This window comes from Lates calcarifer, linkage group LG6 (assembly GCF_001640805.2).
Source record: "Lates calcarifer isolate ASB-BC8 linkage group LG6, TLL_Latcal_v3, whole genome shotgun sequence".
NCBI lineage: Eukaryota > Metazoa > Chordata > Actinopteri > Centropomidae > Lates > Lates calcarifer.
This window is the reverse complement of record NC_066838.1, coordinates 19,621,241-19,638,980: the sequence shown is the minus strand read 5'-3', so window position 1 is coordinate 19,638,980 and position 17,740 is coordinate 19,621,241. Positions and strand designations below refer to the sequence as shown.

Genomic DNA, 17,740 nt, shown 5'->3' with positions numbered 1-17,740 from the left:
TTTATTCCAAGGATGAAGGTCGAGTCAGCAACTATCTGATGAACATATTGGAGCTTTTAGCAACTAAAGAGTCAGATATTTTTCTCAGGACTTATATTAAATTGGACTTATATTCACCATGTGTCCAGAAACACAACTTTAAATGGATGCCAATGTTGTCTTGTTGCTAAAATGTTCATAGTGTCAACTTTTTTAAGGTGATGTCAATGTTGTGCTGCGCTGCCCCCAAGTGGCCAAAATCAATCACTGTATTTTATATTGTATAAATTATATTTATATCGTATAAGTGCACTGCTTTAGATTATGGGCAAGGTTTGACATTTCTATGCCAAATTAATTCTCAAACACAACTTCTTTTTTTTTTTTTAACTCTGAAATGTATTCAAAATAAATACTGAGACAAATCAATAGCTTGACTCCAAGAGTCTGTTTCAGCTTAATTTCAACAGTGGTTACATAAAAGCCTCACCTGTATGCGATCAGGTACACCTGTGCTGTCCATACGACTGGCCACGTTGACTGTGTTTCCCCAGATGTCATACTGAGGCTTCCGTGCCCCAATAACCCCTGCTACCACAGGTCCAATGTTCAGACCTGGGAATTAAAACCAAAACCAAAACCAAGCATCACACTGTATCTACTTACCACAATTACTTCTAATTTTTGTAAAGCAGTAATTTTGCCATACCTATCTTCATCTGGAAGTTGTTGAAAGAATGTTCATTGATGTACTTCATCTGCTCCCTCAGTCTCATGGCATAGTCAGCCAGTGCAGTGATATGGGTACGGCCCTCCTTGTCATAGGTGGAGTCATTGAGACCGGAGGCTGCCATATAGGTGGAACCAATGGTCTTGATCTTCTCTAGCTGCCTGTACTTCTCTTCACTGATGATCTAAGACATGAAAAAAAATATACAGTGATTACACTGGGGCAATATATATATAAATTTAGCTACAAGCGAAGGTCAAATCTGACTTTACAACAAACTTTACCTCGTCGAAGTCGGCGATGATTTCATTGAGCAGCCGGAGACACTCCACTCCCTCGTTGTTGGCCTCCAACTCCACGTAGAACTCGGAGAAGTTGCTGATGGAGGCGAACATGACGGCCACGCACTCACAGGACTGGTAGTACAGCTCGTCGTTACGCCGCTCACGCGCCAAGAAGTGAGCAGCCACGTCTTTAGGCAGAATATTATGGAGGAGGCGGCGATTGTAGGCTTGCAGTTCCTCCATCTCCTCCTTCTCCTCTGTGGCCTGTGAGTGAAGGTTTTTTTTATTAGATATGTTCAACCTTAATAACATGTGACATTAGTAAACCACAGCTGAGTGAGACAGCTCTATCAGTGTGTTTATTGATGGACAACTGCAGCAGCGTGAATAGATTCTGTTTGAAGTTAACACGGTCTGATGACGCCCTCTAGCGGTGCAGCACTGTACATACCTGTAGTTTCCACAGGAAGTCGAGGCGTGCAGTAGATTCGACCTGCTGGGCGTGCAGGTACAGTGCCAGGACAAAGACTGTGAGGATGACTGGAGTCATGACTCTCAGGGACACTTTGGTCACAACAAATGGGCTGCAAAGAGACAGATTAATGATCAGAGTAATGGAAGGCAGATTCTGTGAACTGGGAACAACAGGAGGAAGTACTCAGATATTTTATTCAAGTAAAAGTAGTAATACCACAGTGTATAATACTCTGGTACAATTAAAAAAAACAGACCTTCCAAATTTTACTTACATAAGTATTAGCATCAAAAGAAGTATTCATTATGTAGAATGGCTCAATAAATATTATACTACTGGATTATGTATGTATGTCACTGTAATGTTCACCACTTTATACTCCTGGATAGCTTGTGAATTCCTGCCCAGGGATCAACAGAATCTTATCTTAATCTATAATAATGCATCATAATTTATTTTATTATATTTTTCATGATCTATCTGAATCTGCAAAGTAACTAGTGACTACAGCTGTCAAATAAGTATAGTGGAATAAATAATACAACATTTGTCTCTGAATTGTCGTGCAGTGGAAATAAAACATCAGACAATGGACAAAAAAGTACAAGAACCTCAAAACTGTATAGTACTTGAATAAATGTGCTTAACTACTTTCTATCACTGACTGTGAAAGAGTTCACTAAAGGCTGTGAAATAATTCAACAGGAGATAAAAACCTTCAAAAGTAATACTGAATGTAATCTTACCACTGGTTTGTAGTTTCATTGAAACTGGACCTGAAAGTACAAACATTAAAGGATTATTCCGGTGAATACAAACAAAACCTAATAATCATTATAATATCATTTTATTGAAAGAATCTAAATACAAATTTAAGATCTTACCATTGAGCACTAGTTTCATTTAAATCACTACAACAAAGACAAACACCATAATTAGAACATATAGTGAAATATACAAAATTCTGAGATATAACATAAAATAATGCACGATGTATAATTCATACATAAATAGGGACTGTCTATTGATTGATTCTTTTTAATGCCAATGTCAAAACAATATCTGAGATTTATAATGATATGAAACAATTCTTTTTATCCCTAAATTTGAGTGTGTATATAAACAAACCACTACTCAATAAAGAGCTTAACCTAAATAAAATATATGACAAATTTGAAAAGTTTCATGATCTAGAATAGGAAATGTGTGATTTAAGAATCTGACCAAGAATCTGATGCAAACTTTCGATACTTCCAACACTTTCTGGTGATCGAGCGTCACAAACTCATAAGCATCCGGCCTGTGGCACTTACATGGCATTGGAGGTGACAAAGAGGTCTGCGTTGTCGAACAGTGCTACTTGTGGCCACTCCACCAGCAGCAGGAAGGTGAGCTGGATGAGCAGCATGAGGGCCAGCTTCCCTATGCTGCTGATCTGCAGGAACACCGAGCAGGCCAGCAGCGTCAGCAGCACACTGTAGCTGAAATACTGGCACAAACAGGAGGCAGCAGCATCACAAAGAGGTATTATCAACAACAGATCAAATGCAAACGTGACATTTTCTTCTTAAAATGGTTCGTCCAGTTGTGCAGGGGGGACACAGACAGTCAAACGGTGACATACAGTGAACTCACCTCAGGAAAGGGGCAGGAGGGGCCTTCGCTGGGACAGATCTCTAGACCCCCCTCGACAGACACATTCAAGCTGCGGATCAGACAGGGCGTCACCAGGGCTGCAGAGGTGTTCAGCTTCTCTGCAACGCATGCTGCCAAGCTTGTAGTGTCACAAGCAAACTGCAGTGAAGTCAAACACACACACACACACACACACACACACACAAGTTTTCAACACAATTTTCAACATGTATGACTGGTATACTGTATGGATATGCTGTCTGTCTACATTAAGCTTATTAAATGTGTAGCTTAATATAGATGACGTCTATGTGTTTGGGTAGAAATGAGTTTGACCTTACCATATTAACAAAGGCAGAGATGAAGACGAGGATAATGGTAAATACTCCAACCAGGGTGCTGTTGGTGCGAGACTGGACAATCTTCTTTGAAACAGTCTGCATTGCAGCTGGAAAGAGCTACAAGTGGGAGTACAGCAAAGATAAATGATTTACGTATTAAATATACAGTGACCCCACAAAAACAAAAGATTTTGTTCACGCGTCTTGATAAGCTCCACTACCTTGATGCAAGAGTATATGGCACAGATGAAAAGGATGTTGGCGAGTATGACGAAGATACTGATGTAGATTCCCAGCATGACCGGTGTGCTGCAGGAAAGAATGTGGAAACACAGTTATAACAAAATGTTTTGTGTCGTTTCACAACTAACCTGTTGGCTGTTTCTGGCGTGTTTGTCTGTTCAGTTTGGTTCATTTGGGCTGGTGTGAAAGCTGTCAATCAATCCAATCAATAGCTCCTCTTCTGTCACTTTCTGCAGGTATTTCTGCCTCTGGAGCTGTAGAGTCTGATCTGTGATGACTCCTGCTGCTCCTACAGACCTGCTCAACCCCTGCTGTTATACTTCAAAATTATTAATAATACTTCTAGTATTCCTGCTACTATTGTTATTACCACTTTAATTATCATTACTATTATTGTTATTGCCGATACGCTGTCTTGTTTTTTCCTTAGCCACTGTCGCCTAATGCTTGCTCATGGTGGGAATTGTTGGAATAGACGTGCTCTATATAAAAAGTGCCTTGAGGTAATTTCTGTTGTGATTTGGCACTATATAAATAAAACTGAATTGAACTGAATTAAATTCATTGGTAAGACCTTCCAGTAGACTGTTAGATCACCTCTCCTCTGGAGAACACTTATAAACATATCTGGACCAAAACTAAAAGGTAACAAGTGTTATGTGAATGTGCAAAGTACTTACTGTGGAAAGATAACAATCTGTGTGAAGGATATGAAGCAGAATACTAGTAGAGTACAAGCAACATAGCCTCCAAATCGATCGTCCACCTTCTTGGAATACTACGACAGATAAAAGAAGAAGGGGAGTGTCAGAAATAAGCAGCAGTCAGTTCCCTCCTCCATATGTGAATTATATTTAAGTTGAAGAAGCACAGAAAATAAACAGGAGTCTTAGTTTGAACCTTTTTCTCCAGGCTGGAGGTCTGGAAGGTGAGGAGGAACTTCTTAACATGGTCTTTTCTTAGCTGGTCGATGCTGCGAGCGTCGATGGCTCGCCCAAGAAATTCATCAACCTCATCCTCCGGGTTCATGGCCTCCTGAACACCACGGCTGCAGACAGAGGAGAAGAAACAGATCAGGCAGGAGGTAAAGGGAAAAAGCAGTTTCCCTTCACACATGATCATACATGTGTTAGCATTAAGAGTCTGCACTCACTTGTCTTTACTGGACGTCTCATCAATCCCCTGAAGAAAAAAGCAAACAAGCAAAAAAATTAAGACGCATATGGACAAGCTGCAGCCTGGCTCTGTCACCACAAAGGAGTGTGTAGACGTTGAGTCTCACCATTTGTCTGAAGACTTTAGAGTCTTTGGTCCTGGAGAAGGTCCTGTCAGGAACCCAGCGCGGCATCAGCCCCTCGTTAGAGTTGGCTCTCGTCCGCTGCATCTTGGCCATCATCGCCTTCTCCTCCTTCTGCTCAGAGGGAAGAACATGAAGGTTTGACCAACTGTCCTCATACAACACAACACACAGTGAATGAGGCCACTAAACAGAACTCTCTGATCAGCTGCTTCTTAATATCACAGTCACTGATGACCTGCACATCACCACCACAAGCACTAGGTTGTGTTCAGACCAACTCTGCCCTGTGTGAAATAATGCAGCCCCCTCATTCATTTCAGTGGGATCTGTAGCGTGGGTGTCAACAGAGGCTTCCTTTCTCATAATATTACTCAGTGCAGGGGTATACATAAGGTTCTTTTGGCTTCAACTGAAACACTTCAATCAGTGTTTTTGTGCGCTGACCCGTTTCTGGCTGCAGCCGAGGACCAGGAAGGTCTCGATGCTGTTCTCCTTCAAATATGCATTCCTCTCACCCCCGAAGCCTGGCTCCACCTCATAGTCTCCATTTAGATACTGCAATGTGGCCTTAGTGATGTGGATCCGCCTACAGAGACAAAAAGACCAGCAATTACAAACAGAACCTGCTTACATTTGTCCATGTTTGACAGTGGAAATGTATGTGTGACTTTTTAAAATTATTTTATCAATGTATGTATGAATATGTATTAATTCTATTTTATGAGTTAATAAACATCAAATCCTTCACGTCTTCCAGAAAGTAGCTGTTTTTGATGTAGACAAAATGATTAATCGACTTATACATAAAATAGCCGTTAGATTAATCAATAATGGAAGTAATCCGTTAGTTGTGGGACTTCTGCAAACATGTGTGAACCTGCACTTATTTCTCTCACCCTGCCTTGCCTCCCGCTTCCATGTGATTGGCCAGCGTGACATCATTTGACCACACGTCAAACTGCCACTTCCTGAGTCCCAGCACGCCGCAGTGGACACGCCCGCTGTGAATGCCAACACGCATGTTAACGTTGACCCCCGTCACCTCGCGCACCAACCTGCAGACAAAACGAACAACCCAGAGGATCAGTGTCTCTTCTTCAGCAGGAGGAGGGCAAAACTTTGCAAGATGTAAACACTATTTTCTACTCACGAGATGGCCTCTATCATGTCAACACCCATCTCCACACAGCAGTGGGCGTGGTCAGCCCGGGGTTCAGGCAGCCCGGACACACAATAGTAACAATCACCCAGAATTTTAATACGTAGACAGTGGTTCTCCTGATAGAGGGAGACACAGAGCACAGAGAGAGAAAAGGGAGGACAGAAAATTAGACTGTCGTGTCCAAAATGTGTCTGAGATTAACAAAAGATTAAAGGAACATGTTGATTTTTGCTTGAGAAGTTCACTCTCACACAAGTCAGTTGAAGGATAAGTTCCCAAATTTTCCCAAAAGTCTCGCTTACAATGACAGTCGGGTACCGAAATTAACACTGCAACCATAATCACACACTTTCCTTAGCACTTCTTTGTTAACTTAGCACAAAGACTGAAGGCAAGGGGAAACAGCTAACCTTGCTCTGTCCAAAGCAAAAAAAAAAAAAAAAAAAATCAGTCTATCATCACCTCTAAAGCAATTTCCTGAAATGTAAAAACTATTCCTTTAAGGAAACATGACACAACATGTTGAAGATGCCGACACAGGAGAAAGGAGACTGCTTCTACTAACCGACGCCAGCTTGTCGAAACGGGCAAAGAGTTCATTGAGTGTCATGACCAGCTCCTGAGCTGTGCACTGAGAGGCCAGGCTGGTAAAACCCTCGATGTCTGCAAACAGAATACTGTGGACGAGATAAAGAGGGGGAAAGACAGAGAGAAACGACACACAGGGAAAAAAACAATTCTATTAATCCCCAACTATAGCTTCATTTGAGCAGGATAAACATTACAGGGGGAAGTGGGCAACAAAATATTTTCCCTCTTTCCTTTCTTTGTTCTGGATGGCATTTTAGCCACAGACAAATTAGGCTATCCAGCTACAACAGATGTACGCAATATAATTATTGTTTGTTAATGGCTGAGAAAAATGTATAAATGTTTTAGGTGGTGGACAGCACTAAATGTGTAGCCCCTCCTCGTGTGAAAGAGCCCTGTCACAACTTACAACTTGGAGAAAGGAGACTCTCATTGAAATCACTGACCAGGCAGCTGCACGGGTGATACTGAAATCATCCCCACACCTCCTCTGGAGAAACAAATCCAGTCTAAATACTCTGATTTCTCAAATATCTTGAGAAATTTAGTATCAAAGTTTCAGTATCTCTGTTGCATTCTGTTACTATCAGGGCTGCTGACCTTGAGAGAGGCAGGAAGTTTGACCTTAAAGTCTTCTGAACGAGATATGTGCTAGTGTAGTGTGTGTGTGTGTGTGTGTGTGTGTGTGTGTGTGTGTGTGTGTGTGTGTGTGTGTGTGTGTGAGGGAGAGAGGGACCATGTGTAGTGTGTTTGCTTGGTGCTGTAATTGAATGTGTGCTGAAGCTCTCCATCTTTAGGGATTATCTTATCTTGGCTGCTGGTGATTAAGTATTCCCTCACTAATGTTAATTAGCCTCCACTCTGCCAAACCACTCTACCCTCTTCTGACTGTGTGAGTGTGTATGTGTGTGTATATCTGTGTGTGTGGGTGTGTGTGTGTGTGTGTGTGTGTGTGTGTGTGTGTGTGTGTGCATGAATGTGTGTGAATTGCTCTCAGGAAGTATTATGTAAAATGTTTTGGGTTCAGATTTACAGGATTAAGCAACACATCCTTACATTTACTTTTATGTTTTGAGGATGGCATCACATGACACAGTATACTACAGTTCATAGTTTTTATAATTAGATCCAGATTGTATCTGCCTTTTTTGGAAATATCCTTGTAATTAACAAATAGATACCAGCGGGTTTTGAGCAAATTATGAGGAAATCAGCTGGAAAAAAACAGACCCGTACAACAAAGCTTTACCTACACAGATACAGGTCAGATACTAGTTATAACTAAATTTTGACCAAATATAATTACTGTGTTTGCTTTTGTAGAGCCGTAATACAGAAAACAAAGATGATCAAGTGACTGAAATCTTAATTCATGGGTAAAACATGAAATAAAACATTGAAGCCAAATGTCCCAGCTGACCTGACATTGTCATGTTTCTGGATATAGATCTTATGAAACATCATGTCTTCCTTCTTGGCATTGATGTCAGCCTTCATCTCCATGGCAACGTGCCTTGGCAACACTGACAGCAACAGACGTTCCTGAAAAACACACGAAAAAGAAACAGAATGCAGATTGTGTCATTCACAATATTGTAAATGTGAAATGAGTTGAGTTAACTTCTTGAGAACAAGATTTTTGAGTTTTGGACTTAAGATTATTTCCACATTAAGTTGGTTAAATATGTAAACACATCTTTTTCTGTCTGTTTCAGCTCTCTGTTCGGGATCCTAAACACTTCCAGTGATTTATTTTTTTGCCTTTTTTTGTTGGAGACAGTGATGGTTAATATATAGTGTTTATCAGCCATAATTAAACCATTATATCACAGTTCTTTGACAACAAAAACAAAAAAATAAATGTAAAGACTATATTGTGAATTACAGCTTGTATAATATTGTCTGCTTCCATGACTAAAATAAATCCAAGACTAGTGAAACGTTTGAATCAGCGACTGAGTCATCTGTCCAACAGCCAAAAATATCACTCAATGTCAGGGTGAAGAGTTCAAACAGCTCAAACTGAAACATGCTAACTGCCAGAAAAAAAGAATAACTAACTGCTTTCAAGAGCCTGACAGAAGAGTATGAGACTGATAAACAGGCTGAAGAATCAGCTGCACTTGAAAACATACTTGGACAATTTACACAGATGTGAAAACAAGAAACACTTTTTGAAAAAACATATAGAGCTGAACAATATGGCCAAAACTATTATCACAGTATATATTTCTTTCATATTGGTCTCTAGTGGTAATGATTACAATATACATTTAACACTGTGAATAAGGAAGGAAACACATTATGTTCATCGTTATGTTTGTTAGACCTCAAAGATACATACACAGTGTTTTGGTGAGTAAAACTGAATGTAAACGTATTGTATGTTTGTTTTCAAGAAAACTCCACAGGTATAAAGGGATGTATTCCGTCTAGGACACAAAATATATACTGTATGTATAATATATACTATACATATAGTTGCATTTACTTTACTTTCATGTGCCACATAATGATAAATAATAATAATACTAATAATAATAAATAAACACCTGCTGGCAAGGTTCCTATCAAAGACTCAGACACGATCGACTACTGCTGGGATTTGAACTGCACATGTGGCACACATATCTTACCATGGATATTGCTCAGTCGTTCTGCAGCTGAACCATTTACAAATTACCTATGTTATGTGACCTCTCACCACAACTTCCTAGTTGGACTCTACTCACAGTTGCCCATTTTTATGTTTTATTTTTTTATGTTTTATGTCTTAGCTGCTGATTCAAAAGCAGAACAGATACACTTGTTGCACTATTGATTGTCTGTATGTTTGTATGTGTGTATGACATTTCTTGGGGGTGTGGGCGTATGTATGGCATATGTAACTTTGTCATTTTTATTGTGTTGGATGAGAAGCCAAAGACAAATTTCTACTAGGTAGACAATAAAGTTAATTTAATCTAATTGATCATAGATCAGGATCAGTTTTTTTGTAGTAATCAATGTATATTACCCAGCCCTATATAAACATACAGACAACAGACAAATGTGGATATATGTGTGTGTGTGGGCCTACCTGTTGCTGATTCTCCCTCTGCAGATGTAGTCTGGCCTGGATGTATCCTCTGGTCTCCTGGAAGGCTTGTCTCTGGGAAACCTCAGCAGGGTAGTGGGTGCAGATTCCAATGATGTTAGTGCAGAGGAAAATCAGGACATTAGCGCTCACCTGAGGAGGAGGAAGAGGAGGAAGAAGAGGAGAAGGAGGAGAGAGGAAGGAGAAAGAAGTAGTTAAGCATAAGTCGAGAGGAAGGAAGGAGGATGCTGCTAATCCTGTGAGATAACAGAGGGAGACTCTCATAAAAATGCGCAGGTATAAAACAGATCACTGATAGTGTGTTCTCATCAAACTGTACAAGGGATTTATTTCTTATGTATGTGTGTAGTTGTTATTGCTTCCTGGACAAAATGATTTCATGCATCAAAACCTCAGAATTGGACACAGGATAGATTTAAAATAAATTATTTTATCTTTGAAACAAGCTCAAATGTTTTTGTCTGTGTGTTTGACTGATTTCATTGACAATGATAGTGACAGAAATGGAGATAGAGATAGAGATAGGGTTACAGTACATCTCAAGTCCTTTACCGGAAATCCTTACACAAAAAATAAAATTGATAAAATAAAAACAATAACTGGTGACATGCTTTTATTGCACTCTTTGTAAGGGTCAAATTATGATACCAGAGGCGTGAATTTCATTCCCCTGCTTTCCTCTTTATCTCTCTCAGAAGACTCTGTGTGCATTAAAGCGCCTTTATCTTCCGTAACATGAAGTTTTTCTGTGTGAAACTGAATGAGTGAAGTTTAGTTACCAGGCTGATTTAAATCAAACCCTTCAGACCTGGTTATTTACTTAATTAATCAATCAACAGTTTTGTCAATAAAATGTTTTGCCAAAAATTTCCCTTTAGCCCAAAGATACTCATGTCATGTATGACAAAGACATTTTTGCCTATAAAATGATTGTATGGTTATCAAAATAGTTGCAGATTAACTTTCTGTTGATCAACTGAATTGATCAATCGACAAACTACTTTTTTGTTCCATCGTGGAATTTTTGAGATAATTATATATTGGATAAATTTACACACTCTGAATTCAGACACTATTACAGTATGTAAAGTACGTAAAGTGCCTTAAATAATAAAGGGAGTGTTAGTGGTAGTTAGTGCTATGGCCACAGGCTGACCAAGATTTTAAGAAACCGTTCTTCCACAGTGTGACATGAAATAAACACATTTATCCTAATTTTGCTTCTTCATACAATAATTTCTGTCCTTTCCAATTGTATTTACTTGTAGCTGTCCAGTGTTTGTCGCTAATCTATACTTTCAAATGGCTCACACACACAAAGACATGAACACACACACAAAACATTTCCTCTGACAGGAAATGGTCCTGTTTGTGGAATCAGTCGTCCCCTTTGCTCCTCACAGTCCACTGACCACCTAATAATTTTTACAGCGTGCTAGTCTGCCTGCTTTCTGTTGAGCTACGTCAGTGGTTCAACGCGTTGCTGCGCTGGGATAACCTCCAGTGTCCACAAACAGTCCCCAACTGCATCGTGGGAAATGCTGTTGACCCGTTATAGGGCCACTTCCTTAAAAGATGGGCTCTTGTTTACAGCCTGGATGTGACGCTCTTCACTCCAGAGGCTACATTTGGACACTAACAAAGGTTGAGTGTGGAGTAGAGGAAAGCTCAGAGATGATACATCCTGTATTAGACGCCAAGAGGAGAAATGAACTGTTGTGAGGCCTCAATTCAAACAGGGTTTAATGCTGTAGTCATTGGATGTGATTAATTTCCAAAGCAAATCTCCTTTTAAACTGTCTCCTTCTTTTCCTTTTACTATCTTTACGATCAATACTCACATACAGTGTTTGGGTATGAAGCCAGAATTTATTACACACTGACATCTCCTGGGTAGAAATGGAAATACACAAAGGTCAAGGGGTTGTGTTAATATTCTATAATACTGCACCTACAGTTCACATTTTAAACATACACACCACAAACAGAAAAAGGACAGCTCCTATTACTGTACATTCTCTAGCAATAAATTCTTAACCCTTTCTCTCACACATGAAGCAAAGGGTTTAATCACAGTGCAAAAAAAATGGGGACGAGAGGTATACATTTTCTTGTGCCTCCTCAGCCTATAAAGAAACCTGAATAACTGATGCGTTGGCAAACTGTTTTGATTCAGTTCAAGTCCATGTTACATTCATTTAAAACATTAAAGAGAAAGTCCCAATCTCTTTGTATTTGAACTTTTAAGTGCAGACTTCATATAATGAAGGAGCCTTTTTGTGGCAGAAGATAGCCTGATGATTTTGCTTTACATTATTTATTTTTATTTACATATGAAATGTCAGCTGCTACCAACTATTTTCTAATTATGTTTTGTGGTTATTGTGTTGTTGTGTACTTTAGATCTATTTCACTCACGTTTATTTGACTTCCCCCATATAATTATGCAACTCTTTAAATAAACAGCTATCTCATATATGTAATTATAAATGTTTATTATCTGAAAGATACATTTTTTTCATGATATCACCTTTAAACCTATAATACATTCTGGTAAAACTTCTACAACTCTACAGGTGAGAGCTGAAGGGTGCGTAATAATTGAGATATAAAAAATGGAAAACAGTGAAATGGAGAAACATCAGGAATAGATCTGGAAGGTTGTGTTTGTAGAGAAACTTGTTCTTTTTGCATCTCAAAAGGCTGGTTTAGAGAAACGTTAAGGCATCTGGGTAGCTCATGATGAATATAAAGTTCAGTCCTTTTTTGGTAGTGTTAAAACTTTTTCCAGCACATTCCAGGTCGTTTTGGGTTACTTGTTAAGTACCTTTCACTTTTAAGATCCACTGTTCTTCCTCAGAAGTTCGTCACTGTTAAACCTCAAGTGTTTTGTCTGTAGATCACCATGCTTCCTTTTCTTCTGGAGCTTCCCTGGAAAGGCTATCCAAACACGTGTAAAAATAGTCAAAATGTTGTGTTTAAGAACGGTGAGCCTGCAGTTCAGAAATGATCTGAGCAAGTGAAAAGTCTGTGTATCTTAACATACTTTTATACTACATTGTGCCACATTAACTTTGTTGCATTTCAATCAGTCTTACTGTTAAGATAGTGCTTTGAATGCTTGCTAAAAATAAACACTGTGCAATCTTGCAATTGCCTACCATTGTAATATTGGTCAAAAGAAACTTGTTTGCGCATAAACAGAAGAGCGTGGATGAATGAAAAATATATACCGTGGCTACAAAGGAATTCTAAGAATAGCAATAGAGGATAAAGGTGACCCAAAGTGGCATAGTTTACAGAGTAGCTCAGAGACAAGAATAGAGACAGGTGGTAATGGACAGATGAGTTTGAAAAGAAAGCAAACAAGGGGTGGGGCAAAAAAAGAGATCAGCAGCATAATGGACGATACAGATAAAATAGAAGAATGACAGATGTTGAGGGTAGGAAGGAAATTAGTGTTAAGGAGCAGGATGGAGAAATAAAGAGACAATGTGAGGACAACGAGGTAAAGAAGAGTACTGGAGAGAGTGAGATCTGCAGAGAGAGAGAGACAGACAGACAGAGAGCAGGACAGATATGGGCCACAGTGACATTAGGCAGATGGCTCTGGGCGCTCAGCTCTGTTTACATTACTCTCACTGTTCAAGCAAAAACAGCCATGAGACAAAAGTGAAACCTGCAGCACGATGTGTGTTTGCAGGTGAATACCTCCTGTCGGCCCGTATGTGTGCACAGTCGATACTTTTCATGTGCGGATATGTGTTTTCTGTCCCGTATGCAATGAGCTGCAGCTACTGTAAGTGTTTTATCTGTTGAGATTCACTCGACATGCGTATCACACTCCATGTGTCTGAGCTCACAGGCTCAAACTAATTGCTTGCTTTTCTCAAGAGGGCAAGGGCTAGTGGGTTTACAGAGTACACAGTAAGGTCCTGTGTTTACGCAACAGCACTCCACCTCTTTAGGAGCTCTGCTTGGCAGCGTTTACCTGCTACCTGTGCACGCTGCCACCGCACCTGCTCATGTCCTCTGTGCTCAACAACACACTCATTTATCTAAACTCATCACTTATTACCTTATCCTGCCTTTCCTTTGGTAGCTCGGTCCAGCACCATTATAATCGTACCACTACGCATTATGATCGTCACTGCTCACTCCCCGACAGGTGGGGTTCATGACTGAGTTACCAATATGATTATGGCCTACTAAAAAGGTTATGTTCAGTTTGTGAAGACCAAAATAAACCAGGAATTGAACATCACGTCACTGGGACATCACATAGTTTGTTTGTTTTTTTTTGCCATGAAAGCAGTCATCATTTCCCCGGGGCCGACATGATGGAAGCAGCCAGCCGGCCAGTCTGTGGAGAGGAACTCGGTCTAATCCCTGGATATCAAAATGGCATTATGTAAGAGCTGCTCTGATCTAGACAGGACAGGCAAAACAACAGTAATACTGGCTATTCAGCACAACATAGATTAAAATGTATTTTACCACAAAAAGCCCCCAGCAGCTTAGGGAGGATATGCAGACTTAATCAATAAATGATCAACATGGCTCTATGGATGCATTGCTGAATAAATCAACAACTCTGTGCTTAATAAGCAACTCTGCTGCTCATCTGAAATGCCTCCACAATGAACTGTAAAGAACCATCTGTAGTAAAGTTAAGTATTTTAAACTTCATTTAATTTCTTTTGTGGGTGTTGCAGCTGTAAAAATCTTGAGTTCGAGTATTTTGTAAAGATCATATAGTTTCAATGAAAAGCTAGAAAAAGCTGATATAGACATATATGCAATACTATGCCATAGTTGGAGACATTATTTATACATTAATGTTTCATTTCAAATGTAACAGTGATATCTACCTGCCGGTCTTTGGTAGTGCCTCAGCAGCGACACTGTACCTTCCCTCTGCACCCAAACACTCATCATCACTCTACATCTAATGAAAACTAATGGAAACCATCTAAAGCTACGGTCTCTGAGCGGGACCAGCAGACAAGGATAGGTGTGGGGGGGAGCTAATGGAATATTCAGAAACTTTATTTATAATTTTTCCTTTATGATGGATTTAGCACAGCAGCTATTTACTTTAGCAGGAAGTCTGTGGTCCTGACAGTGAGTCTATAAACATTGACTTTTAAGGCCATCAGGCCCCTTTTCAGTCTGGGAAAGAGTTTAAAGAGGTGAGAGCAGTGTGGACAAATGGAACATTTAACAGTATCTTAGAAGACAGACACAAATCTAATGTATTATGGGAAAATTAACTAACTAATATTTGACATTAACAAAGGATCCTACGGTGAAGAGGTCACTCATTGTGACGAATCCACAGAAAATTATCACTCCACTTGGATTTCTGGAGCTTTATAGTGTCTTTTAGCTCATTGTATTAGCTGTCCACTTTCAACTTTAGTGTTTTGGTTCATTCACACTGCTCTCAGCATTATTTTATGGCAACAACAGGCAGCTGTTTTCAGCTTGAAAAACCCTCTATATTCAGCTAAAAAGACAGATATTTCCCTCTGGAGTTGGTGAAGACCGAAAACAGAGCTGAGAGTTTTGCCTGTTTGGCCACAGGTCTGCCACATCAACTTAAAGCAACACCACGCTTTTGCAGAGCAGCAGCACCAGCGACCTCTGAAGCCACAAGTGGTAATTACAGGACACTGGTACATTAAATGTTGGACTTGAGGTACTAGAAGCAGAGTGCCCCTAGAACAGCTCATGTACAGAAAACAAAGCCTAGCAGTTGCTGAGGAAAGCAGAATCACAGAGCTAGCTTCTTCTTATAGCTAGCTGAAAAGCCCATAGGTGTGTGACGCAGTGCTGTAAAGTATTACACGTCTTGCAAGAGATCGTACCTGCTCAACCTGAGTTGAGCAAGAACAGCCATTTCTGGCTCGGAGCAGGAATGAAAGCAGCGCAGTTCTCCCAATTACAAGTCAGTATCCCAGCAAAACATTTTTGAAGATGTTAAATAAATGTAAAATAAACATAATGTTGCATTAAAAGGTGATGATATGTATGTTTTGTTTTCAAAGGTTATTTGTGCTACCCCCAAGTGGCCAAGAAATCTGTTATGGCAGGTTTAATGTAAAGGAAAACCGATCAACAGAAAAACGAACGTAGACTTCCTGTGCCAAGAAATAACTTATAACAATCCTCTCTAAGACAGACAGTAGGATGTGACTAATGTCAGCACTCAAAGCTGATTCCATTTCAAACCACACAATATTAATCAAACTGGTCATGGTTTCTGTATAACGCAAAGTCCCAGTGTCTGTTTTCTTCTTTCTCAGCTTGTTCACACAGCACAGCAGTGGGTGACTTGCCCCCTCCTTTAATCCCCCCATCCTGCTCTCCATCCCACTTAACAATACTCAGCCAACACCCAGCACCGACACACTGATCACAGGAAGGTGAGCATGTTGTGAGTGTGCGAGCCGTGCAGATGCACGAAACTAGCAGGTCAGGGAGGATCTTAACATCAGACCCTGTGTGAGCGGGGGTCAGCTGACAGAATGAAAAGTTCAGGAGGCGGCAAAATGAAATGACTGAAATAAATGCAGAAGTTCCTTTCAGGACAGGCAATGTGCACGCAAACACTGGAATGCTTTACACAGTGTAATTTACATTTTAAATCCCTTTAGTTACATTTGTTAGTAAGAAAAAATTAATCATCATCATCATTATTAACACATCTATAATGTGTATGCAGGTGTTATGTTCACTTTCTAGACTTAATAGTCGTGTAAGAGAGCTCATTTTGAGGCCAGCAGTCATTATGCATGGAAGATGGAGATGTGATGATGATGGTGATTTTATATATAACTCCGTGCTGATGAAGAGTCTCTCTCTCTCTCTGCGTGTGCTTCTTTCTCAGTCTTGTGAAAGGTTCTGCTTAGTGTTGGCCTGAGACTCACACCCACGGAGACTGCGAATTATCAGAGATGGCAGCGCAGCTTTCACTTAGCAACTATCACCCACATTCCACAGCCTCCCTCCAAAGACCTGCAGTCCTACCACCTCACCCTCCTCCTCCCCACCCAGGTTCAGGGAGGGTGCAGCATGGGGGACCTGCTGAGGAAGGGAGTTTAAGGGTGGGCTCATGACTTTGTCTTACAAGCTCATTACACTGACATACCACAGTCAGAACATACTGTAGCATTACAGCTGAGAGTGAGTTTTAGGGGAGGGCGAAAAAAAAAACAACAGCAGTAACAACTAGGGCTGACCCTAGAGCTGTGAAGCCTTGAAGCTTCGCCGGTTGCTATGGTAATCAACGTCCAAATCAGTGTTAAGATTCATTTTTTTGTCTTTTTAAAATTATCATACATGCATTACCACAAAAACAAGCAACAAATTGTAATCCAACATTATTCATCACGCATCTAATTAATTTTTATTAGTTATGATAGTTTTGGGTGTCATGTTATGCAGTTACATTATCAGCACTGACAATGGAATGTGGAAAAGGTGAGGCGTCTGGAATAACCTCCACTTTTGAGAAGATGATCCCTAAAAAGTCAAGCCAGATATACCAAAGTAAACTAGTATATCACACATGTACAACACCTGAAAACTGCAAGCAACAGCTGAGATGGTTTGCAACTGCTAAGATATCCTTTTATCACTGATGTTGGTGCGACATGCATGCTAACAAAGTGTCCGATTGTTGACTTCGCCACTCATTGCTCCTTTCTAATAGCAAAGCCCTGCATGCATTGCTTTAGCCTGTGGGTAAATCCAAAGCTTTGCAGGCCAACTGTGCCTAATTATTGTTGATTGAACTAAAGCTGCAGTGATCAGTCAACTGACCGATTAGGTGATGGACAGAAAAATGATCGGCAATTACTTTGATTACTGATTAATCATTCTTAGTCATTTTCTTAAA

General features: G+C 40.0%; 1 protein-coding gene across 2 annotated transcripts in view; it reads right to left on the bottom strand.

The window, feature by feature from the left end:
- The window catches only part of LOC108900204 (adenylate cyclase type 6), a 36,508-nt gene that overhangs the window by 3,240 nt on the left and 15,528 nt on the right, over positions 1 to 17,740 (bottom strand). Inside the window, exons 4-23 of one of the 2 annotated variants that reach the window (XM_051071322.1) lie at positions 9,820 to 9,969; positions 8,161 to 8,282; positions 6,715 to 6,826; positions 6,138 to 6,265; positions 5,884 to 6,042; positions 5,432 to 5,573; positions 4,970 to 5,098; positions 4,841 to 4,869; positions 4,588 to 4,735; positions 4,368 to 4,465; positions 3,666 to 3,753; positions 3,445 to 3,561; positions 3,104 to 3,262; positions 2,782 to 2,903; positions 2,353 to 2,379; positions 2,215 to 2,244; positions 1,445 to 1,577; positions 994 to 1,257; positions 689 to 893; positions 470 to 594 (exon numbers count right to left, since the gene is read on the bottom strand). In XM_051071322.1, coding sequence (XP_050927279.1) covers positions 470 to 594; positions 689 to 893; positions 994 to 1,257; positions 1,445 to 1,577; positions 2,215 to 2,244; positions 2,353 to 2,379; positions 2,782 to 2,903; positions 3,104 to 3,262; positions 3,445 to 3,561; positions 3,666 to 3,753; positions 4,368 to 4,465; positions 4,588 to 4,735; positions 4,841 to 4,869; positions 4,970 to 5,098; positions 5,432 to 5,573; positions 5,884 to 6,042; positions 6,138 to 6,265; positions 6,715 to 6,826; positions 8,161 to 8,282; positions 9,820 to 9,969 — 2,487 coding nt within the window. Of the gene's footprint in view, positions 1 to 469; positions 595 to 688; positions 894 to 993; positions 1,258 to 1,444; positions 1,578 to 2,214; positions 2,245 to 2,352; positions 2,380 to 2,781; positions 2,958 to 3,103; positions 3,263 to 3,444; positions 3,562 to 3,665; positions 3,754 to 4,367; positions 4,466 to 4,587; positions 4,736 to 4,840; positions 4,870 to 4,969; positions 5,099 to 5,431; positions 5,574 to 5,883; positions 6,043 to 6,137; positions 6,266 to 6,714; positions 6,827 to 8,160; positions 8,283 to 9,819; positions 9,970 to 17,740 lie in introns of both variants that reach the window. The other variant, XM_018701138.2, reaches the window with a different exon arrangement.